General features: G+C 43.8%; 1 protein-coding gene across 1 annotated transcript; it reads left to right on the forward strand.

Annotated features, from left to right (window-relative positions):
* The first annotated feature begins 327 nt into the window (after positions 1-327).
* Positions 328-23994, forward strand: LOC134802155 (zinc finger protein 184-like). Its single transcript, XM_063774748.1, has 17 exons — positions 328-598; positions 1350-1484; positions 2009-2128; positions 6158-6312; positions 6617-6624; positions 6684-6780; positions 9338-9460; positions 10261-10378; positions 11815-11913; positions 12319-12470; positions 12799-12858; positions 13967-14080; positions 16724-16855; positions 18208-18279; positions 19282-19498; positions 22868-23011; positions 23269-23994. Exons 1-17 carry the CDS (start codon positions 452-454, stop codon positions 23407-23409), a joined length of 2034 nt encoding a protein of 677 aa, XP_063630818.1. The 5' UTR covers positions 328-451; the 3' UTR covers positions 23410-23994.
* The last annotated feature ends 429 nt before the right edge of the window (positions 23995-24423 follow it).

Raw genomic sequence — 24423 nt, forward strand, 5'->3', positions numbered from 1 at the left:
ACACATGACCATATTTGAATAAATAAACTGGCTGCCTCTATTTCATTAATATAACTAATAAATAGAATTAAAATGTTTAGGATTAATACAAACCATAAAATTGATTTTTGCAATACGACAAGAAAGTTTTATTGCAATAATAGCGGATGAAAATGCCAATAATGTCATGTGTACCTAGTAACGTTTGCAGGAACGAAACGCTACGTACCATTCTTGTAGGGCTGCTATCGTTATTTTCCATTTGCTGAATTGACATATACCAATCAAATAAAAATGAATCGTAAAATATGGGTATAGAGATCATATTTAAACAACAGAACAATAATGATGCATTTTGTACATGCATAATGCACTGCGACGCCATATTGTTTACCAATTGTTTTGCTTTTGATTTTTGCTGTGCATCTGAAACAAAAACTCAATGAAATAAATGTGACTTGTATTTTTAACAATGGAGACTTATTTCAAGTCTGAAGAAGAGTATAAATCTGAACCAGAGCCTGAGAAAACAATATGCAGGTCTTGTCTGACGACCGACAAGCGAATGTTCAATATTTCGCTGTTCGCTACACATTTTCGGGATTTAGCAGGATTGAATGTAAGTTTTAAGCTTTTAAGTTAATATTGAACTATTAAAAATGTTATTCATGTGACAAATTTTGATTCTGTTATATGTAGTTAGATTTATTATTAATTTTCAAAGAGAGGTTATTACGAATTATCTCGGGGATAACTAAATAATAATACTCCCACCATTACGATATCGCCTCGAAAGATAAATTACCTCTTCCACGTGTGCAATAACGCACGCGCTCAAATGAAATAAAATATGTGTAAAATCACAGAATAAATAATAGTACTACCGTACAGAAAGGAAACTTCCTACAAAACCGAATTTGATAGCGGTTCAAGGTCGAATCTTGCTCTCCCTTTCTAATATATGGCATTATCCCTTTTGGCTATTTAGGGTTGTCAAAATTCAAGTCATTATCTTATCTGTGGTTGTGCACGCAAAGGGACGTCAAGTTGTGTCAACACTAATAATTGCTGCGCAATGCTGAGCCGAGCAGAGCCGAGTTTGGCCGAAGTCAGAAGTGTCAGATAAGATAAAGACTTGAATTTTGTCAACCCTAAATAGCCAAAAGGGATAGTGCCATAAATTAGAAAGGGATATCATGATTTGACCCTGAATCGCTGTCTAACTTCTGTTTTGTAGGAAGTGTCCTTTCTGTATGGTAGTACTGCTTATTCTGTGATATAACGAAGCGATCAATTCTAAAATGGCATTTTAATAAAATCCTATGATCTTGCCTACATATTTCAACTAAATGGACATTTGTTCTCTTCAGGTGTCTGACTCAGATGGGCTCCCGCCATGGCTGTGCCACGAGTGTGCTGCGCTGCTGCAGAAGGCGGTCCGCTTCAAACAGAAGCTGCTCAAAGCCAATTCTATGCTCTGTGACTATCTCATGAGATGTGCTCCTGTAAGTATCAAGCATTATTTATTATTTGTATCTCCATTTTGGATTTCACGGCCTATAAATCCCTGTCTTTTGATAGGCTTGCGTGGGGATATAGATCCAACACATAGAGGCCCCTTGGAGAGCTTTAATGTCATGTAGAACCAACAATAAAGACCAATGAATGCAGCAGGCATTGGGACTATTGTAGAAAAAAGTGAATAGTATACTCTATGGATTGAAGTTTGAGTGGACAATGAGACTGGGCTATTGTAAAGAGGTTCGGACACCTGCCATAACAATGCTAACACATGTTATCGAGGCAGTTGGTGACTTGCTGCTGATTAGATGGGCCCCTGAAACTGCCTTATTTATTATTTGTTATTTCATAGTGGACATCTAGCATCAAGTAGTGGAATTTATCAGAATTGATATTGGGCTGTAGCCGCGCTTCAGTTAACGTCTTTCCTGGTCAAAAAGGCTAATGATGTCACCTTGACAATAACGAGATAATGTTACCATACTAAAGACGTATGTTTGTATTTTAGTTTCCCATCGACGCCCAAGACCCGGAATTGAGCAAGTACTCAACACCGAACCTGAAGGAAACCAATACTCTTGCCTTTGAAAACAGCGGTAAGAAGCTTGGCTACTACAAAACGTTGGAGGTGAGTTCTGTACTGAAATTATATCATACTAACAACCTGCCCGCCTGCGCATGGGTTACACAAAACCTTAACAAACCAGGGATGTTGTGAATATTCGCATCGGCAACCGTGGAACTTACGCATTATTTTCAAAATTGGCATCCGCATAAAATCGATGCGGAGCTTAATGCAGATGCGGATGTTGAACAATTCGGTACAGTAACGTCTTAGCGGCGGCGTAAGTGCTAAGTAATTTCGGAAATCGTCTAGATCCCGAAAAGTCAGCCATGTTACTGTTTATTAAATATAACGCACCTATATTCTTGCTTAAATACTAAACGTATCGTTATTATTTTAATAAAAAATCCAAAAATGTAATATTTGACGTTTTTTAAGTACCTAATCTTCATTTCATTTCATTTATTTCATGCGAAAAACCATCGATATAAAGGTGTTACATAAAGGTTTGGTACATGGTCACCCTGCAAGGGCGTAGCACTGTCTTAAAAACTAGTTAAAAACTAAAAAGTTTATTTATACAAAACAAGATATGTTTAAATTGGTAGTTGTAGTGGAAAATATAATAATAATCAATTGGTAATAAATATTTAACATTGCTGATTTATCGTAATTATCGTCAATAAATTATTATAGTAAATTAGAATGATAATAATTAAATAGTAAAAATTAGTTCAATGTCAAGTTGTTACAGTTAGAATTTGTTAAATTGTCATCAAAATATTCAGTAATTGTATAATAACATTTTGAGACAAGTAATTGTTTTAGACTTCTTATAAAGGTAGAGTCTAGTTCTTCGTTTCTAAGTGCGTCTGGTAATTTATTGAAAATTTTTATTGCCATGACATATGTGCTTTTTGAGTGCATTTTAATATGTTACAAGCGAGGTTTGTAAATCCGTGGTTCTCTTTATTTCTCCAAGCGCATATACAAAACTTGACATTTTCCCTCTAATTTTATTTATGTGCGCTTTCCAATTTAAGTGCGTATCTAAAATTATACCTAGCAGCGGAAATTCCTGTACTAGCTCTATCTGTATGTCATTATAATGGAAGTCAATTTCTAAAGGTTGTTTTTGGTGCGGTTGAAATGTCATAATTTTAGTTTTACTGAAGTTAATCTCTAATTGGTGATTGTCCATCCAGTTCGTAATATTATCTAGTGTATGTTTAATTTGTTAATTTATGTTCGCAGTTGTGTTACATGTTAATAATAGAGATATGTCGTCTGCAAATAGAGTGCATGGGATGTCCATGGTTTTAGGCAGGTCGTTTATATATATAATAAATAGGAGACATCCGATTACGCTTCCTTGTGGAATAGATGCGTTAATTATTTTTCTCAAACATGCAATGAAATATTGATGTTATGTTCCTTATAATAGGCTGCGAAGTATGACGTTTCAGGTGCGGCTAGGACAAAAGGTCGTTAATGGAATTTCATACATATCTTGCAGGCCTAGGCCGGCAAAGTCCTCTTTTTTAATTTTCATTTCACAGATATTTGTGACACAGCATCGTGGCATTCATCCATAAAAAAAAACTAGAGGCAGTATTTGCTTTATGGTTCGTAATGACACTCTGCCACTACGCCTATAAAAAAAACAATGTTTGCTATAATTTGCAGTTTTATTTGTATAAAATCAACATGAACTTAATAAATAATACATTCAATAATTTTATAATTTTAAATTATAAATTTAACTACACAAATAAAAACATTGAAAATATTTCATCTAAACGTTAGCGGTAAAAAGGTCTACTCAAACACGCGTAGTTATATTTTTTAAATTGTTATGGAGGTAAAGTTGAAAAATATTCATTCTGTTTTATTGGATTTATGGTGCGTTGTTGATTTTATGACTTTAATATGAGTTCCGACGAAATAATGAAATTAATATTAATTGTAATCGTAGGTGTTGGAATTGGCAGCGTAAGCATAATTGATTTTAATAACTTGCTGCCTCTGCCGCCAAGTCAAAGACGAAGTATGTATATGGTTGCTTATGGCAATTTTATTATTTGAGAAACTAAGAAAAATGGCTTACAGTTTATTAGAAACAGTTTTGTGGCATATTTTAAATGAATGTAACTACAAACTCGTCAACACTGTGGAAATTATACTTATTTACTCCATGCATAAAGCAACGATGTATGTGAAACATGATATCAACATGAAAGACTATGTAAACTTATGTGACGAAAACAACAGTCAGACGGATACAAGGCGAAAAAATCAAAGATACATGAAAATATACGGGTAGTAAAAATACACGACTCGTGTAAAACATACGCGTGATAATGATATAGGTACGTGTTGGTTATATTTTGGGTGTAGTTTACTTTTAGTTTTTTCTATAAATAAAACTTGGGTTTCGTGGATTTTTTATTTTATTTATTTCATTGCATGTTTGAGAAAAGCACTATACATACCTCGGCGGGAAATGGGGTTGCCCGCGCTCAGACCTATCCGGCCTCGCTTCGCTCGGCCGTCTATATGTCTTCGGCCGGCAACCCCTTTCGTCCCGGCCTCTGTAGTAATGTACTATTTTTGGTTGATCTAATGTTGCAGATTTCGCTACTGTTTGGATCGATCTTGACATCCGCATCCGCGGATGTGAGCCTTATGGTATCCGCATCCGCGGATGTAAAAAAATTCTGCATCCGCAACATCCCTGTAACAAATTATACACCTCAACCTTCCTCAAGAATCACTCTATTGATAGTTGAAAACCGCATGAAAATCCATCAAGTAGTTTTTGAATTTTATCGCGAACATACAGACAGACGCGGCAGAGACCTTGTATAGTGATTAGGGCTTGCATTCCGGAATTCCGGAATTTCGAAATTCCGGAATCTCGGACCATTTTTCCGATATTATAATTCCGGAATTGAGACCAGTGAATATCGAAAATTCCGGAATTGGATTTAAGTACTTTTATTAGATTTACTATTGAAAAGTGCCAAGAAACTACACTATGCTGGTGTTATTAGCCGTGGCTGACATAAGTCTGAAGTCTAGCAGCATGCATTAACATGCCTCATTAACTTTATTAACCATCGAATTTTTACTTTTCATACCTACTTGCTAAAGCAAAGCCATACATTTACTTGTCCAGAATCCTACCTACGGGAAACCTTTGAATTTTAAATTTATAAATATTAGGATATTTTATTCTCAATTCAGAAAGAAATTTCCTCAATTAAAGATTCCGGATTCTGTAGTGTAGCAGCAGCAGCAGCACATTATTTATATTCTGAAGCCCTAATGAAATCATTTAGCCCATTTGGTTTAATTTCAATAAGGCTTGCGTTTTGCCCACTAGTCGGCAATGCATAAAGGTAATAGGTATAAGTAGCTGAATAGGTAGTTACTTTAATACATTAAAAACAACCTTAACTCAGGAACAAATAATCGTTATACCTTAACACAATAAATGCCCTTACCGAGATCGGAACCCCATCAGGACCTTCATCTTCGTAAACAGAGCCACTACGTAGTCTACGAGACCGTTACTTTTAGAGATTATATAAAACTAGACATCAAATGATTTGCCTGCATTCGTAGTTTCCCCAAATACATATATACGCCGTATCATTGAAGTGAATAAAAGTGACCATAGTTTTAATAAGGTGCTAAAATAAGAGATGCAAAGATGGCACTAGCCGCACTACTCAATTTATTAATATTTTTCGATTAATAAATTAATAATACTTTAAATTACATTCCACTAAAACAATACTTTCTTTAATAAACGTAAAGTATCTGAATTTCACATTTATTGTTGATTTTTATTAAAAAATCTAATAAAAATATGATTAACCCTAATTCCGGAACCAGTTCCGGAATTCCGGAATTGAGACCCAGTATCGAAAATCAGTTCCGGAATTGGAAACCGTCCGATATTGCAAGCCCTAAGTGATTGCTATGTATTTTTTATGTCATTAAATGATATCACTGTAAATGTATTGACTTGTGAAAGAGCCCTTGAAACCTACATACAAAATAAATATCAATAAATTTTTGTTACAGCATGAGAAAAGGCCGGTAGAATCTGCTCTCCACACTATAGACCTGTCTCCGATAGAACCAATACCTGCAGTGGGACCTCTCACTGTAGAAATCCTCAAGGAGGAGTTTGACTCCTTCGACGATTATGAAGATAACATTACATTGGAGGAGTTCAGGTGAGACTTATATGAGAACAGTAGAGTCAGCCCCTCACTGTAGAGCTGCATCCGATAAGCGATACCAGCAGCGGGACCTCCCCCTGTAGAACTCCTCAAGGAGGAGTTTGACTTCTTCGACGATTATGAAGACAACATTACATTGGAGGAGTTCAGGTGAGACTTATATGAGAACAGTAGAGTCAGCCCCTCACTGTAGAGCTGCATCCGATAAGCGATACCAGCAGCGGGACCTCCCCCTGTAGAACTCCTCAAGGAGGAGTTTGACTTCTTCGACGATTATGAAGACAACATTACATTGGAGGAGTTCAGGTGAGACTTATATGAGAACAGTAGAGTCAGCCCCTCACTGTAGAGCTGCATCCGATAAGCGATACCAGCAGCGGGACCTCCCCCTGTAGAACTCCTCAAGGAGGAGTTTGACTTCTTCGACGATTATGAAGACAACATTACATTGGAGGAGTTCAGGTGAGACTTATATGAGAACAGTAGAGTCAGCCCCTCACTGTAGAGCTGCATCCGATAAGCGATACCAGCAGCGGGACCTCCCCCTGTAGAACTCCTCAAGGAGGAGTTTGACTTCGACGATTATGAAGACAACATTACATTGGAGGAGTTCAGGTGAGACTTATATGAGAACAGTAGAGTCAGCCCCTCACTATACACCGTGTTTTTTTTGATTTCCGTTAATTTCAAGGGTGCATAAAGTCTATTTCAATAGAACTTGCTAACTATGTAAACAAACAACTTAACTTTGTTGTATCACTGTTTCTCTTTGAATTTTCACACCACCTCATCAAATACAATTGAAACCATACACATATACACTATTGAAACGGTCCGTTCCGTAAAATACACAAATATATAACTGTATCTTGGATATTTCATTAAAAGTTTAAAATGGGTTCATAAGTTAGGTTATTACTGTTATTAGGACCTGTTGGAATGACGGTTTTGTTTCTTTTAAATTCTACAATTGTCTATGATGGGTAGTGTTGTGACTAAAGTTTGTGATATAAACCCGCTACACACTACCCAACCCACGCTCTGTACCTACCGCCGCGGTTATAAAATACATCAATACATCATTCTTAAGTACTAATTTGTCTTCTGATCGTGATTAAACAAATTAAAAATAAGTAACTACTTGTTTTTTACTTTTGGTATTTTATTATTCGATATGGTTTGACATTAGTAAAGTAGTAAGTAGGAGTCTTGCCCATCACTAGTAAATTCATCATTCAGAGACAATTTCAATATGGCGGTTTGTTTACATAGTTAGCAAGTTCTATTGAAATAGACTTTACCTGAGCTTAAATCAAGTAACTTTCCCAAAGACTCTAATTAACTCCATTTCGAAGATAATCAATATTTTATTTTTTTCCTATAAGGCCTCTACAAGCTTGTACACTTGCCTTAAGGCCGGTTTACATATTGATTAGTGTTTAGAATGAGTTCATACATTTGCTACTAAACTTAAGTAAAATCTCGGTCGATCGATGTTCGAATTGACATTGATATGTCACAGATTTCAATTGTTTGGTTTACTTAAATCAGAGAGAATAAAGTCTATAGAGACGGATTGTCAAAGTAAATTATGTAGCCACTGTAAATTTACTGCCATCTTTCGACAGAACATAAAACTGTTAGAACGCCATTTGACTTTGATCCTTATTCTTTCAGTGATATGTGTTAACTTATTAAATATTAATATTCACGCCATCTACTCGACTATAGGCCAAAGGTATAGTTCCATGTTTTCGAGCGATGGCGCCACAACCTTCAGCCTATGCTCGAGTAGATGGCGTGAATATTAATATTTAAAAAGTTAACACATATCAGTTAAAGAATAAGGATCAAAATCAAATGGCGTTCAAACAGGTTTAATCTTCTGTCGAAAGATGGCAGTAAATGAACTGTAGCTACATAATTTACCATGACATTAACTCTCTTCTTCAAATCCTCTTTGCTTAAATGTAATGCCCGTGTTACAAGAACGCTATATGCTACATTTAATTACTTTTTAATATTATTTTTTCTGAAAAAAAAAGCAAAAAAAATTTTTTTTTTTTTTTTAAATTAACTATGCCATTTAGTTTTCTTAAACGTACTTAACCATACCCCGAAGTTAACGGAATTCAATAAAAACACGGTGTAGAGCTGCCTCCGTTAACCGATACCTGCAGTGGGACCTCCCCCCGTAGAACTCCTCAAGGAGGAGTTTGACTCCTTCGACGATTATGAAGACAACACTACATTGGAGGAGTTCAGGTGAGACTTGTATGAGAACAGTAGAGTCAGCCCTCCTCACTATAGGGAGCGTGCATGAACTATAGGAATATAGGGGGCAGCACAGGAGCCGTCAGATTTTTGGCGCGAGGCGTAAATGTAAAGTTTATGCTTCCGATGTAGCCCCACAAGATGGCAGAACCTACTATTCACAAGAAAACGTATGAGAACGGTAGATGGCAGCACTTCCTTTGGCAAGTACATGTTTATGTTTCCGATTCAGCCCACAAGATGGCAGACCCTCTAACGTGCACGGTCCCTATAGAGCTGCCGGCAACGCACATGTAACACCTCTGGAGTTGCAGACGTTCATACACGGGACCGCTTACCATCAGGCGGCCCGTATGCTTGATTGCCACCGACGTAGTATTAAAAAAAAAGAAAACAAATATAGAAAAGGTGTACCGAAAATTAGGCTCTACATCTGGTCTGTAATGTTAGGAATGTCTACAAGAGAGACATGAACCTTGCTGTGTGTTAGAGATGGGCCGAATATGGACTTTGCCGAATCCGAATATTTGGTTCAGCTCATACCGAACCGAATATTCGGCCGAATATTTGGTTCGGCTAAAACTGTCTAAAACGCTAAAGACAAGTTAATACAGGTTCGAACCGAACTATTCGGCCGAATACGAACATTGAAAAATATGCTCAATAATACTGAATAATTACCGAATATTCGGCCCATCTCTACTGTGTATGATATGACCCATATAAATAATGTAATGTATTTCAGAAATACAGCGGTAAAGTCTGACAACGAGATACCTGAAGAGCCTCCGGTGAAGGAAGAAGAGGGGACCAAGAGAAAAAGGAAGGCGAAGAAGAAGGAACAGCCCAAGGCCAAGCGGAAGAAGAGGTAATAATTATTATATTGCATTTTTCTTTAATATGTATTAGCTAATATTACGCGAAACTTTGCGTAGGGGGCGCCACTTCCACAGTCCGTCACAATCTAAGGGCCTATCGCAAACGAGAATCGAAATTTTGTTATCTAACCTCTCTATCACTCTTGCATATTCGAGCGATAAAGAGGCAGAGCTATCTGTATCGATTTCGCGTTTCCCGGTAGGCCCTTTGTAAACAAACCGCCTTGATGTATCAGTGTCATATTTTATTGTCTGTGAAAACTTGTCAAAATAATTTTTTGGCAAAAATTTCATTTTTGTTACAAGCCTTTATCGCTGACTGTACTTTTCTTACGACAGACAACTAATACTCATCGAGACAATTCTAAAAACCCCTAATACAATTAGGTTGCGCTGTTTCATCACAGAGTTCCTATGGCCACCTCCTGTCTCCATCATCAGATCAGCTCGATGGTACCATAATATTGCATTGTCATCTGATTTATACATGCATGCAAAATTTCAGCTCAATCGGAAACCGGGAAGTGGGTCAAATTTAACTTGCAAGATTTGATTACAGACCGACAGACAGACAGACAACGGTCAGGTGAAACTAAATAAAAGCTTGTAAAATAGTTCAAGGCGCAGTATGTATAAGTTAGTCTATGGTTTACGAAAGGCGCTAGTGCTGCACTCTGGCGGTCGAACATTGCAGAAATAATTCATTAATTAGTTCCCTGTTTTGTAGGACGAGCGAGAGGTAACATACAAATTATTGTTTTCTAATATATCTAATTTCGTCCTTTCACAGCAAAGAGCCAGTGGAGGGTGAAGAGCCGAAAACCAGCATCAGGAAGACTGTGGAACTCGACCCCACCAAGATACGCATCGTGATGCTAAACCCTGAAGAACAGTTCAAACAGTATGAGGTTAGTTGTAGTTTAACACTTGTCCCAGCAAAGAGCCGGGGGTTGAAGAGCTGAGCAGCATCAGGATGACTGTGGTACTCGACCCCACCAAGATACGCATCGTCATGCTGAACCCTGAAGAACAGTTCAAGCAGTATGAGGTTAGTTGTAGTTTAACACTTGTCCCAGCAAAGAGCCGGGGGTTGAAGAGCCGAGCAGCATCAGGAAGACTGTGGTACTCGACCCCACCAATCGTCGTGCTCAACCCTGAAGAACAGTTCAAACAGTATGAGGTTAGTTGTAGTTTAACACTTGTCCCAGTAAAGAGCCGAGGGGTGAAGAGCCGAGCAGCATCAGGAAGACTGTGGTACTCGATCCCACCAAGATACGCATCGTCATGCTCAACCCTGTAGAACAGTTCAAACAGTATGAGGTTAGTTGTAGTTTAACACTTGTCCCAGCAAATAGCAGGAGGGTGAAGAGCCGATAAAATACTATCAGGAAAATGGTCGAACTCGACCTAACCAAGATACGCATAGATTCGCAAGCAGGTTAGTTGCGTCTGTTAAACCGACTTGTCCCAGCAAAGCCGGAGGGTGAAAGAGCCAACCAGCATCAGGAAAACGGTGGAACTCGACCCCACCAAGATACGCACCGTCATGCTGAACCTCGAAGAACAGTTCAAGCAGAGTGAGGTTAGTTGTAGTTTAAGACTTGTCCCAGCAAAGAGCTGGGGTGTGAAGAGCCGAGCAGCATCAGGAAGACGGTGGAACTCGACCCAACCAAGATACGCATAGATTCCCAAGCTAATCTGAAATATGATAAGTAACTGTAATTACATTAGGAACAGAATTGTTAATGTAATTTTAAAGTTTGCCAGAATGGCCCAAATCAGTTTCTGATATTGGATATTAATAAAAGAGGTATACAGGCAGGTAGTGAAACAACCGGACAAGGGCGAGTCGGACTCGCCCACCGACGGTTCCGTACTTTTTAGCATTTGTTGTTATAGCGGCAACAGAAATACATCATCTGTGAAAATTTCAACTGTCTATGTCTATCACGGTTCATGAGATACAGCCTTGTGACAGACAGACGGACAGTGGAGTCTTAGTAATAGGGTCCTGTTTTTTCCCTTTGGGTATGGAACCCTAAAAACTAAAGTTTTTAATTTTATAATGTTTAGTACAAAGTAGTTACATTTTTTATAACATTGATTTAGAAACTGCCCGTTAAACCAGGGTATGCCAAGAAGCGAGCGAACCCCGGAGACTACATAACTACACCTTTAAATTCGACCTATGCCGCTGTGACCCGGTGGCCGAATGGCACAGGCACCTGCCGCGATAGCAGAGGACGCTGGTTCGATTCCAGCCTGGGGCACTGGAGGCCTTGGTCACTTTTTCTTAGTATATGACATTTATTTCAGACTAAATAACTGTTAATATTTGTTGCAGGAAGAAAGCAAAGCCAAGTTCCCGTACCAGTGCCACCTGTGCTACAAGGGATTCAATTTCGACACCAAACTGGAGAACCATATGCGGAAACACAGCCCGGTAAGAACTAACATCATCATCATCTCAGCCATAAGACGTCCACTGCTGAACATAGGCCTCCCCCTTGGACCTCCATACGTACCGGTTGGAAGCGACCCGCATCCAGCGTCTTCCGGCGACCTTAATAAGTCTCGTCCATCTTGTGGGTGGACGTCCTACGCTGCGCTTGCTAGTCCGTGGTCTCCACTCGAGCACTTGTCGACAGATCTCCTCATTTCTGATTCGATCACGTAGAGAAACTCCGAGCATAGCCCTCTCCATAGCTCGCTGAGCGACTTTGAGTTTTGAGATGAGGCCGATAGTGAAAGACCACGTTTCGTGAGAACTAACATACGTAGTACTATTACTAATTCTGTGGTAAAGTTTGAACAGTCTGAATATAAACTTATATTTTCCCGTTTTCAGTCCCGAGGCCCGTTCTCGTGCTCGCTATGCACCATGTACTTCCCGTCGGCGTACAGCCGCACCGTGCATGCACATATCCACACGCGGCGCTACGAGTGCGTAGCCTGCGGACGCCGCATGATCGACCGCGCCTCCATACTGGACCATTACAGGTAAAACATGTCATCAGATATATAGGAGCGGCCAAGCCACTAACAAATATATCAACACGCCTCTATTGTCAAGGTGTTAGAGTGTGTGTTCAGATATTTTTGAGCACCTCGGCTGGTCCGATATATCTGACAAAGACGTTAACTGAAGCGCGGCTGCAGCCCAATATCAACCTTCGTGCTTTCCGACAAGGTTCAGTTCACGATGACGCGCCGCACACGATATCTAACACAATCGGAACATTAGTAGAGAAATCAAGAATGGCGGCTATTTATTCGATAACTTATCTATTATGAAAAAAAAAAACGAATAAATAATGTTTGTCGACAGAACGCAACACGAAGGGCTGGTGTCACACTTTACGTGCCATCTCTGTGGAAAAGTTTCCAAGTAAGTGCAAGATTTTAGTATTAATGAGATGAAACGGAGAACAATGCCTATACATATATGTAGTTCTAATTTCAAAAACCGATTTACACGACTTATCGGGCTGATAGATGGCGCCAGCATGAGTTTTTACCTGTCTCTAGTTTTGTTCTATGCGATTTGGCTTTAAGAGCTACTACCATCCAGGCTATAAAACTCCAAAGAAAAATAAGGTTTTGGCAAAAATTTCATTTCATCGCTGACTACTTTCTACAGGCAACTAATATTCATCGAGACAATTTGAACAACCCCAAACACAATTAATTTGCGTTGTTGTAGCACAGAGTTCCTATGGCCACCGCCTGTAGATCCATCATCAGATCCATGTTATCGTAATATTACATTGTCTGTCACCCGACTTACATATGTATGAAAAATTTCGGAAATCAGGAAGTGGATCAAATTTAGCTTCCAAGATTTGACCCACATACTAACAGGGAAAGTTAATAAAAGCTCGTAAAAACAAGAATTTAACACTCATAGGACTGACAGGTAAAACCTATAGTTCGTTTTTTTTTAGCATTAGAAATAACTTGAAAGAAGGTAAGCGACCTTGACATGTCTTTTAATTGAATAACGCTTTTTAAAAATCAGTAACTATTACTTATGAAAGCAGAAGAATATAAATGATCGTATTAGATTCATAATTGTTACATTGCTGTAACTTATTTTTAAAATGTGTTTTTCAATTAAAAGACACATCAAGATTGTTTACCTTATTTCTAATGCTAAAAAAACGAACTATATACAGGCGCCATTTGTAAAATACTTCGACTGACCAACCTGATTGAGGAATTTTAATAACAAAACTTCTGTGAGACACAAACATATTAAATATATTAAGAACGGGTCACTCACGTATTTTAAGTCGAAAAATGCTCGACTCCATCGGGCGCGGAGGGCTGCGGCCCGCAGTCTGCGCCGGTCCGTCACCGTAAACGCAAGCTCCTGATGACACTCCTCGATACGGAGTGAAACATGTCGAGCGTTTTTTCGACTTAAAATACGTGAATGACCCGTTCTTAATATATTTAATAGATCGAGGAATATATAAAAATGTATATATTGTCAGTAATAGTAAAACGCACCGCGGCCACATGAGGAACCACCACGGCGGACAGCGGCCGGAGTGCGAGCAGTGCGGCAAGACCTTCGTCAACAAGGACTCGCTCGAGGAACACAGGCAGTGAGTGCTAGTAGAGTTAGACCAACATGTATATATTGTCAGTAATAGTAACACGCACCGCGGCCACATGCGGAACCACCACGGCGGACAGCGGCCGGAGTGCGAGCAGTGCGGCAAGACCTTCGTCAACAAGGACTCGCTCGAGGAACACAGGCAGTGAGTGCTAGTAGAGTTAGACCAACATGTATATATTGTCAGTAATAGTAACACGCACCGCGGCCACATGCGGAACCACCACGGCGGACAGCGGCCGGAGTGCGAGCAGTGCGGCAAGACCTTCGTCAACAAGGACTCGCTCGAGGAACACAGGCAGTGAGTGCTAGTAGAGTTAGACCAACATGTATATATTGTCAGTAATAGTAACACGCACCGCGGCCACATGCGGAACCACCACGGCGGACAGCGGCCGGAGTGCGAGCAGTGCGGCAAGACCTTCGTCAACAAGGACTCGCTCGAGGAACACAGGCAGTGAGTGCTAGTAGAGTTAGACCAACATGTATACACCGTGTTTTTTTTGATTTCCGTTAATTTCAAGGGTGCATTCCTGAGCTTAAATCAAGTAACTTTCTCAAAGACACCGATGTTCTAATTAAGTCCATTTCGCAGATAATCCATAATTTATTTTTTTCCTATAAGGCCTCTACAAGCGTGTACACTTGCCTTAGGGCCGGCTTACATATTGATTAGTGTTTAGAATGAGTTCACACATTTGCTACTAAACTTAAGTACAATCTCGGTCGATTGATGTACGAAATGACATTGATATGTCACAGAGTTCAATTGTTTGGTTGAGTTAAATGTAATGCCCGTGTTACAACAACGCTATATGCTACATTTAATTACTTTTTAAACAAAAAAAAACAAAAAAAAAAACAAAAATTTTTTTTTTTTTTTTAAATAACTGCCATTTAGTTCTTATAAACGTACTTAACTATACCCCGAAGTTAACGGAATTCAATAAAAACACGGTGTATATTGTCAGTAATAGTAACACGCACCGCGGCCACATGCGGAACCACCACGGCGGACAGCGGCCGGAGTGCGAGCAGTGCGGCAAGACCTTCGTCAACAAGGACTCGCTCGAGGAACACAGGCAGTGAGTGCTAGTAGAGTTAGACCAACATGTATATATTGTCAGTAATAGTAACACGCACCGCGGCCACATGCGGAACCACCACGGCGGACAGCGGCCGGAGTGCGAGCAGTGCGGCAAGATCTTCGTCAACAAGGACTCGCTCGAGGAACACAGGCAGTGAGTGCTAGTAGAGTTAGACCAACATGTATATATTGTCAGTAATAGTAAAACGCACCGCGGCCACATCCGGAACCACCACGGCGGACAGCGGCCGGAGTGCGAGCAGTGCGGCAAGACCTTCGTCAACAAGGACTCGCTCGAGGAACACAGGCAGTGAGTGCTAGTAGAGTTAGACCAACATGTATATATTGTCAGTAATAGTAAAACGCACCGCGGCCACATGCGGAACCACCACGGCGGACAGCGGCCGGAGTGCGAGCAGTGCGGCAAGACCTTCGTCAACAAAGACTCGCTCGAGGAACACAGGCAGTGAGTGCTAGTAGAGTTAGACCAACATGTATATATTGTCAGTAATAGTAACACGAACCACGGCCACATGCGGAACCACCACGGCGGACAGCGGCCGGAGTGCGAGCAGTGCGGCAAGACCTTCGTCAACAAGGACTCGCTCGAGGAACACAGGCAGTGAGTGCTAGTAGAGTTAGACCAACATGTATATATTGTCAGTAATAGTAAAACGCACCGCGGCCACATGCGGAACCACCACGGCGGACAGCGGCCGGAGTGCGAGCAGTGCGGCAAGACCTTCGTCAACAAGGACTCGCTCGAGGAACACAGGCAGTGAGTGCTATGAATCGTCAGATGACAATCATATTGAACTTGTGGAACTAATGAGTGAGTTCAAAGCCATTGTGCTAATGCTTTGTAGTACCGAAACAATGTAAATTTTTGTTTAATTATTTTTTTTGCAATTAGTTTTGTTTGTCACGTGACGATATTACAATATGCTTTCCAATAGCTTCGTTTTAGTTTTTTAGGGTTCCGTACCCAAAGGGTACCCTATTACTAAAGACTCCACAGTCCGTCTGTCTACCACCAGGCTGTATCTCATGAACCGTGATTGAAATTTTCACAGGTTATTTATTTCTGTTGCCGCTATAACAACAAATACTAAAAAGTACGGAACCCTCGGTGGGCGAGTCCGACTCGCACTTTTCCGGTTTTTTTATGATTCGACTCATATAATTATTTTTACAGTACACCTTGGCCTCCATTACGACACCCTGTGCTATAATAAGCACATTACGTAACTTCGTCGAAAATTTAAAGGAAATACTTATTTTTCGCATTTGTACAAGTGCGAAAAATTGTAAATAACTATAATGTTTGAAGTATGTAATTACACAAACGGGTCTACCGCGATATAATTTCATTGATTTTACCTTAAATTCCGACGTTTCAGCTGAGTTGCACCAACTGTGGTCACGGAAAAAACAATGAAATTATATCGCGGTAGACCCGTTTGTGTAATTAAATATGTGTACAAAACTCGAGAGTTTAAAGTGTTATAATGTTTGAAGTGTTACATTTTGGTGCCCCCTGCCCAGGATACACCAGGGCATCAAGAACTACTCATGCTCGGAGTGCGGCAAGCGGTTCCGGACGCGGACGCAGATCAAACATCACCAGCTGAAACATACCGACGTGAAGGAGTATTACTGCGTGGAGTGTGACGTCAGGTATCTTATCTTATGTTTGAAGTGTTACATTTATGGTGCCCCTGCCCAGGATACACCAGGGCATCAAGAACTACTCGTGCTCGGAGTGCGGCAAGCGGTTCCGGACGCGGACGCAGATCAAACATCACCAGCTGAAACATACCGACGTGAAGGAGTACTACTGCGTGGAGTGTGACGTCAGGTATCTTATCTTATCTTTAAGTGTTACATTTTGGTGCCCCTGCCCAGGATACACCAGGGCATCAAGAACTACTCACGCTCGGAGTGCGGCAAGCGGTTCCGGACGCGGACGCAGATCAAACATCACCAGCTGAAACATACCGACGTGAAGGAGTACTACTGCGTGGAGTGTGACGTCAGGTATCTTATCTTATCTTTAAGTGTTACATTTTGGTGCCCCTGCCCAGGATACACCAGGGCATCAAGAACTACTCGTGCTCGGAGTGCGGCAAGCGGTTCCGGATGCGGACGCAGATCAAACATCACCAGCTGAAACATACCGACGTCAAGGAGTACTACTGCGTGGAGTGTGACGTCAGGTATCTTATCTTATCTTGAAGTGTTACATTTTGGTGCCCCTGCCCAGGATACACCAGGGCATCAAGAACTATTCATGCTCGGAGTGCGGCAAGCGGTTCCGGACGCGGACGCAGATCAAACATCACCAGCTGTAACATACACACGTGAAGGAGTATTACTGCGTGGAGTGTGACGTCAGGTAACTTATCTTCAGGGGATATTCGGCCCATAGGGATATTTTATGTATTTGTCTGCTATCTTATACCTTTAACCTTTTGAACGCCACAGACGGCAATTGACGTCAACGCAAAATCGTGACAACGACGCCAAAGACGGCATTTGACGTCGATCGATTTTTTATGAAAATCTACTGAAAAATACCCCACTTTTAGGTTGGCATTATTTATTCACTAAACTAAATTTTACTCCCGTGGCGTCAGTAGTACGGCAAATGGATGCGCCGTTAGGCGTTCAAATGGTTAAATGAGCAATTCTTGTATATACAGGGTGACCTTAGCCATTGGACAAACCTTGAAATCCCACGTAGGGTTACTTCTCAGAAATGCTCTAACGGTAATATTTTTTTAATTAGAATAAATATATGTATTTATATATTACGGGGATATCGGAAATGGCTTAAACGAAATTTGCTATATGAGGGTTTCCGGGGCGAAAAATCGGTCTAGCCAGGTCTCATCTCTGGGAAAACGCGTATTTTTGGGTTTTTATATGTTTTCCGAGCAAAGCTTGGTCTCCCAGATATTATGTATAATATATGCTTGCCGTTTTGAATGAACAGGCATGACATTTATAAACATGTTTTTTTTTTACAGATTCAAGTCGGCACACAGTTTACGTCAGCATCTAGTAAAGAGTTTGAAACACAAAGATAAACAGAGTTTGAAGTAAGTAGTGTTACTATTACTATAATAGGGGGTATTACTGCAATGTTCTGCCGCCAGAGTGCAGCACTAATTTGTTTAGTAAACCATAGAGTAACTTAAACAACATACTAGGCCTTAAACAGTTTTTTGACAAGTTTTCACTATGACATGGATGCATCAAGGCGGTTTGTTTACAGGTGGCCTACCGCGAAACGCGAAAAACGAAATTTCTGCCTCTCTATTGATCGAATAAGCAAGAGTGATAGAGAGGCAGAAACCGAACTTTCGATTGTTGTGTTTCGCGGTAGGCCATGTGATTGGCACAGTGACGCCCTCTACGCAGAGTTTTGCGTAATATTCCCTATTAGGTCAATGACGTATTTTAAATTTTGGATAGGTTATTTAAATATAAAATTATTTGTACAATTTCTCATTATATGCAACTTTTGCTTAGGCTTGTCGTCAAAGGTAAAAAACGGGATCCTATTACTAAGACTCCACTGTCCGTCTGTCTGTGTCTGTCACTACTGTCACCACTGTCACCAGGCTGTATCTCATGAACCATGATAGTCAGTTGAAATTTTCACAGATGATGTATTTCTGTTGCCGCTATAACAACAAATACTAAAAAGTACGGAACCCGCGGTGGGCGAGTCCGACTCGCACTTGTCTGGTTTTTTATTATTATTATAACGTTTTTATTTTCAGTTATAAATGAAAATGTTATTTGTCGGGTTCGGCCCCATAGTAAAAGTTCAGTCTTACCTATATACTCAACTTTTAGAGTATGGTCAGGTCAGACATAACCGAATTATTATTGACAGAATATCGTCGCCAAAAAAAATTTTTTTTTTCTATGGGGCAGGTCGTCCAGGTCTGCCAACTCTCCATACAAAGGCCAACATTTTTTCACGTCTAAATACTTTTTCTTGTAATTTTTCCTAATTAGAACACGGATCGGAACAGATCCTCGCTATTTTTGTTACTGTAGAGGTATAGGTTGTAAAGAAGTAATTTCCCCAGATTCGCGTGCACGCGCTGCGACAAGCGGTTCGAGTGCGCGCGCACGCTGGCCGCGCACCACGCCGTGCAGCACGACGGCCTGCGCGCGCACGCCTGCGGCGTCTGCCCCGCCGCCCTCGCCTCCCGAGCCTCGCTCGCCAAGCACCGCAGACACGTGCACCAGGGCGCCAGACCGGCCAAGAGGCACGTCTGCGACGCCTGCGGGAAGGCCTTTAGAGTAAGTGAGATGGATGCTGTCCCGCAGCGCTCGTGTCTAGAGCCTCGCTCGCCAAGCACCGCAGACACGTGCACCAGGGCGCCAGACCGGCCAAGAGGCACGTCTGCGACGCCTGCGGGAAGGCCTTTAGAGTAAGTGAGATGGATGCTGTCCCGCAGCGCTCGTGTCTAGAGCCTCGCTCGCCAAGCACCGCCGACACGTGCACCAGGGCGCCAGACCGGCCAAGAGGCACGTCTGCGACGCCTGCGGGAAGGCCTTTAGAGTAAGTGAGATGGATGCTGTCCCGCAGCGCTCGTGTCTAGAGCCTCGCTCGCCAAGCACCGCAGACACGTGCACCAGGGCGCCAGACCGGCCAAGAGGCACGTCTGCGACGCCTGCGGGAAGGCCTTTAGAGTAAGTGAGATGGATGCTGTCCCGCAGCGCTCGTGTCTAGAGCCTCGCTCGCCAAGCACCGCCGACACGTGCACCAGGGCGCCAGACCGGCCAAGAGGCACGTCTGCGACGCCTGCGGGAAGGCCTTTAGAGTAAGTGAGATGGATGCTGTCCCGCAGCGCTCGTGTCTAGAGCCTCGCTCGCCAAGCACCGCCGACACGTGCACCAGGGCGCCAGACCGGCCAAGAGGCACGTCTGCGACGCCTGCGGGAAGGCCTTTAGAGTAAGTGAGATGGATGCTGTCCCGCAGCGCTCGTGTCTAGAGCCTCGCTCGCCAAGCACCGCCGACACGTGCACCAGGGCGCCAGACCGGCCAAGAGGCACGTCTGCGACGCCTGCGGGAAGGCCTTTAGAGTAAGTGAGATGGATGCTGTCCCGCAGCGCTCGTGTCTAGAGCCTCGCTCGCCAAGCACCGCCGACACGTGCACCAGGGCGCCAGACCGGCCAAGAGGCACGTCTGCGACGCCTGCGGGAAGGCCTTTAGAGTAAGTGAGATGGATGCTGTCCCGCAGCGCTCGTGTCTAGAGCCTCGCTCGCCAAGCACCGCCGACACGTGCACCAGGGCGCCAGACCGGCCAAGAGGCACGTCTGCGACGCCTGCGGGAAGGCCTTTAGAGTAAGTGAGATGGATGCTGTCCCGCAGCGCTCGTGTCTAGAGCCTCGCTCGCCAAGCACCGCCGACACGTGCACCAGGGCGCCAGACCGGCCAAGAGGCACGTCTGCGACGCCTGCGGGAAGGCCTTTAGAGTAAGTGAGATGGATGCTGTCCCGCAGCGCTCGTGTCTAGAGCCTCGCTCGCCAAGCACCGCCGACACGTGCACCAGGGCGCCAGACCGGCCAAGAGGCACGTCTGCGACGCCTGCGGGAAGGCCTTTAGAGTAAGTGAGATGGATGCTGTCCCGCAGCGCTCGTGTCTAGAGCCTCGCTCGCCAAGCACCGCCGACACGTGCACCAGGGCGCCAGACCGGCCAAGAGGCACGTCTGCGACGCCTGCGGGAAGGCCTTTAGAGTAAGTGAGATGGATGCTGTCCCGCAGCGCTCGTGTCTAGAGCCTCGCTCGCCAAGCACCGCAGACACGTGCACCAGGGTGCCAGACCGGCCAAGAGGCACGTCTGCGACGCCTGCGGGAAGGCCTTTAGAGTAAGTGAGATGGATGCTGTCCCGCAGCGCTCGTGTCTAGAGCCTCGCTCGCCAAGCACCGCCGACACGTGCACCAGGGCGCCAGACCGGCCAAGAGGCACGTCTGCGACGCCTGCGGGAAGGCCTTTAGAGTAAGTGAGATGGATGCTGACCCGCAGCGCTCGTGTCTAGAGCCTCGCTCGCCAAGCACCGCCGACACGTGCACCAGGGCGCCAGACCGGCCAAGAGGCACGTCTGCGACGCCTGCGGGAAGGCCTTTAGAGTAAGTGAGATGGATGCTGTCCCGCAGCGTTCGTGTCTAGAGCCTCGCTCGCCAAGCACCGCAGACACGTGCACCAGGGTGCCAGACCGGCCAAGAGGCACGTCTGCGACGCCTGCGGGAAGGCCTTTAGAGTAAGTGAGATGGATGCTGTCCCGCAGCGCTCGTGTCTAGAGCCTCGCTCGCCAAGCACCGCAGACACGTGCACCAGGGCGCCAGACCGGCCAAGAGGCACGTCTGCGACGCCTGCGGGAAGGCCTTTAGAGTAAGTGAGATGGATGCTGTCCCGCAGCGCTCGTGTCTAGAGCCTCGCTCGCCAAGCACCGCAGACACGTACACCAGGGCGCCAGACCGGCCAAGAGGCACGTCTGCGACGCCTGCGGGAAGGCCTTTAGAGTAAGTGAGATGGATGCTGTCCCGCAGCGCTCGTGTCTAGAGCCTCGCTCGCCAAGCACCGCCGACACGTGCACCAGGGCGCCAGACCGGCCAAGAGGCACGTCTGCGACGCCTGCGGGAAGGCCTTTAGAGTAAGTGAGATGGATGCTGTCCCGCAGCGTTCGTGTCTAGAGCCTCGCTCGCCAAGCACCGCAGACACGTGCACCAGGGTGCCAGACCGGCCAAGAGGCACGTCTGCGACGCCTGCGGGAAGGCCTTTAGAGTAAGTGAGATGGATGCTGTCCCGCAGCGCTCGTGTCTAGAGCCTCGCTCGCCAAGCACCGCAGACACGTGCACCAGGGCGCCAGACCGGCCAAGAGGCACGTCTGCGACGCCTGCGGGAAGGCCTTTAGAGTAAGTGAGATGGATGCTGTCCCGCAGCGCTCGTGTCTAGAGCCTCGCTCGCCAAGCACCGCAGACACGTACACCAGGGCGCCAGACCGGCCAAGAGGCACGTCTGCGACGCCTGCGGGAAGGCCTTTAGAGTAAGTGAGATGGATGCTGTCCCGCAGCGCTCGTGTCTAGAGCCTCGCTCGCCAAGCACCGCAGACACGTGCACCAGGGCGCCAGACCGGCCAAGAGGCACGTCTGCGACGCCTGCGGGAAGGCCTTTAGAGTAAGTGAGATGGATGCTGTCCCGCAGCGCTCGTGTCTAGAGCCTCGCTCGCCAAGCACCGCAGACACGTGCACCAGGGCGCCAGGCCGGCCAAGAGGCACGTCTGCGACGCCTGCGGGAAGGCCTTTAGAGTAAGTGAGATTGATGGCTGTCCCGCAGCGCTGGTATCTTGAGTTAGACCAAGAAAAGTCTGCAGCGATTTTGATAGCCCACGCAGTGACAGTGTCATTTTAAACGTCGATCTTCTATGAAATTATGACGCAGAAATAACACTTGCACTGCGTGGGCTATCAAAATCGCTGCAGACTTTTCATGGTCTAACTCTAAAGCTTCGCTCGCCAAGCATCGGATAGATGAAGTAAGAGTAATTAGACTAATTAGTGAAGTTAGAGTGAAAGTAACAAAGTCATAGAAACTAATTGAAAATGGATTTTAGAGTTTCTATAGGATAACCTTTGAAAATGTCTGTAATTTATTCACGTTTCAGGGCAAATCAGTGCTAATCAACCACGTCCGCACACACACCGGGGAGAAACCATTCTCGTGCCCCACGTGCGGCCGCAAGTTCTCGCAGAGCACCGCCATGAGGACTCACGTGGACCTGGTGCATCTCAAGCGGCGCCGCGGGAAGGTATACTATCACACACGCATGCTAAGCAAAATCGAGCTAAAGAACCGCGCAGACATTGGGGAGAAACCATACTCATGCGAAACATGCGGTCGCAAAAAACTTCACATTTAATTTTACGTTTATAGCTGCGATGGGGTGGGGTGGAGATGAGTTGATGCGATGGCTGTAAAAAAATAATATTTTTTTTTTAAACACTTACACAAAAAGTGCACAGCGCCGCTAAAGAAGTTTTCACTTCAAAAATAATTTATTTTCAGGCGAAACAGGAGCCCCCGGCCTCCGAGGATCCGCCAAAGCTAGATCTGTTCACCAAAGAGGAGCCCCAGATAGTGTTCGACGCGTGGAGACCGAACATTCCCAACTGCGAGGTCTACTTCACCGTCACCGCGGGACCTTAGACGCAAATAAAAATCAGGAACGTTGCGAATATTCGCATCCGCATCCGCGGAACATTCGCATCTGCATCCGCATCCGCATAAAATCGATGCGGAGCATCCGCATGACGCGGATGTCGATCAATTCGGTAACAGGAACGTATTAGCGGCGGCGCCGGCGGCGTAAGTGCTAGGTAATTTCGTCATTATATATAACGAAATCATCTAGATTACTCTAGATCCCGAAAAGTCAGCCAAGTTACTGTTTATTAAATAAAACGCACCTATATTCTTGCTCAAATACTAAACGTTTCGTTTTTTTAAATAAAAAATGCTAAAAATGTAATATTTGACGTTTTTTAAGTACCAAATCTTGACATTCGCATCCGCGGATGTGAGGCTTTAAATATCCGCATCCGCGGATGTCAAAAAATCTGCATCCGCAACATCCCTGATAAAAATTAACCTCCTAAGGCACAGCCATACAAATGTGAATACCGAAATTTGCCTCTGACATTTGAACCTATATAGTTCGTTTTTTTAGCATTAGAAACAAGTTAAACACTACCCCTACACACTACACACACCCCTACCCCTACCCCTATACACTAGTACTACTACTTGGGGGCTGTCCATAAATTACGTCATCGATTTTTGACGATTTTTCACCCCCCCCCCCTATAATCATCCAAAAATCATGCTTCAAATGACCCCATTTCCTCCTACTTCATGCTACCGTCATCCGATGTCCAGACCCCCCCCCCCCCTAATTTGAAATGACGTAATTTATGAATAGCCCCTTGGGTACTTTTTAATCCTGCAACTCCCCGCTATCTCAAAGAACGTTTCCCTTATGTTAATTCTCTTAGATCCTCTCAAAATTTGCTCCTATCTGTGCCATCTTCCTCTTCCAAATTTTATAACTGCTCATTTACTTTTCGGGCCATTCGACTATGGAACTCTCTACCTGTTGAGTTAACACTTTCGCAACCAGGCAAAATTTCAAACAATACCCCAGAAACCGACAGTACTCGCTAG

This window comes from Cydia splendana, chromosome 24, assembly GCF_910591565.1.
Source record: "Cydia splendana chromosome 24, ilCydSple1.2, whole genome shotgun sequence".
Classification (NCBI taxonomy): domain Eukaryota; kingdom Metazoa; phylum Arthropoda; class Insecta; order Lepidoptera; family Tortricidae; genus Cydia; species Cydia splendana.

What these genes read in the sequence shown, in the direction of transcription:
- LOC134802155 (XM_063774748.1), top strand. Translation starts at nt 452, where the DNA reads ATGGAGACTTATTTCAAGTCTGAAGAAGAGTATAAATCTGAACCAGAG. An exon ending in ATATGCGGAAACACAGCCCG is followed by an intron (nt 11,914 to 12,318) that starts GTAAGAACTAAC and finishes TCCCGTTTTCAG; the next exon opens with TCCCGAGGCCCGTTCTCGTG. An exon ending in AAAGATAAACAGAGTTTGAA is followed by an intron (nt 18,280 to 19,281) that starts GTAAGTAGTGTT and finishes TAATTTCCCCAG; the next exon opens with ATTCGCGTGCACGCGCTGCG.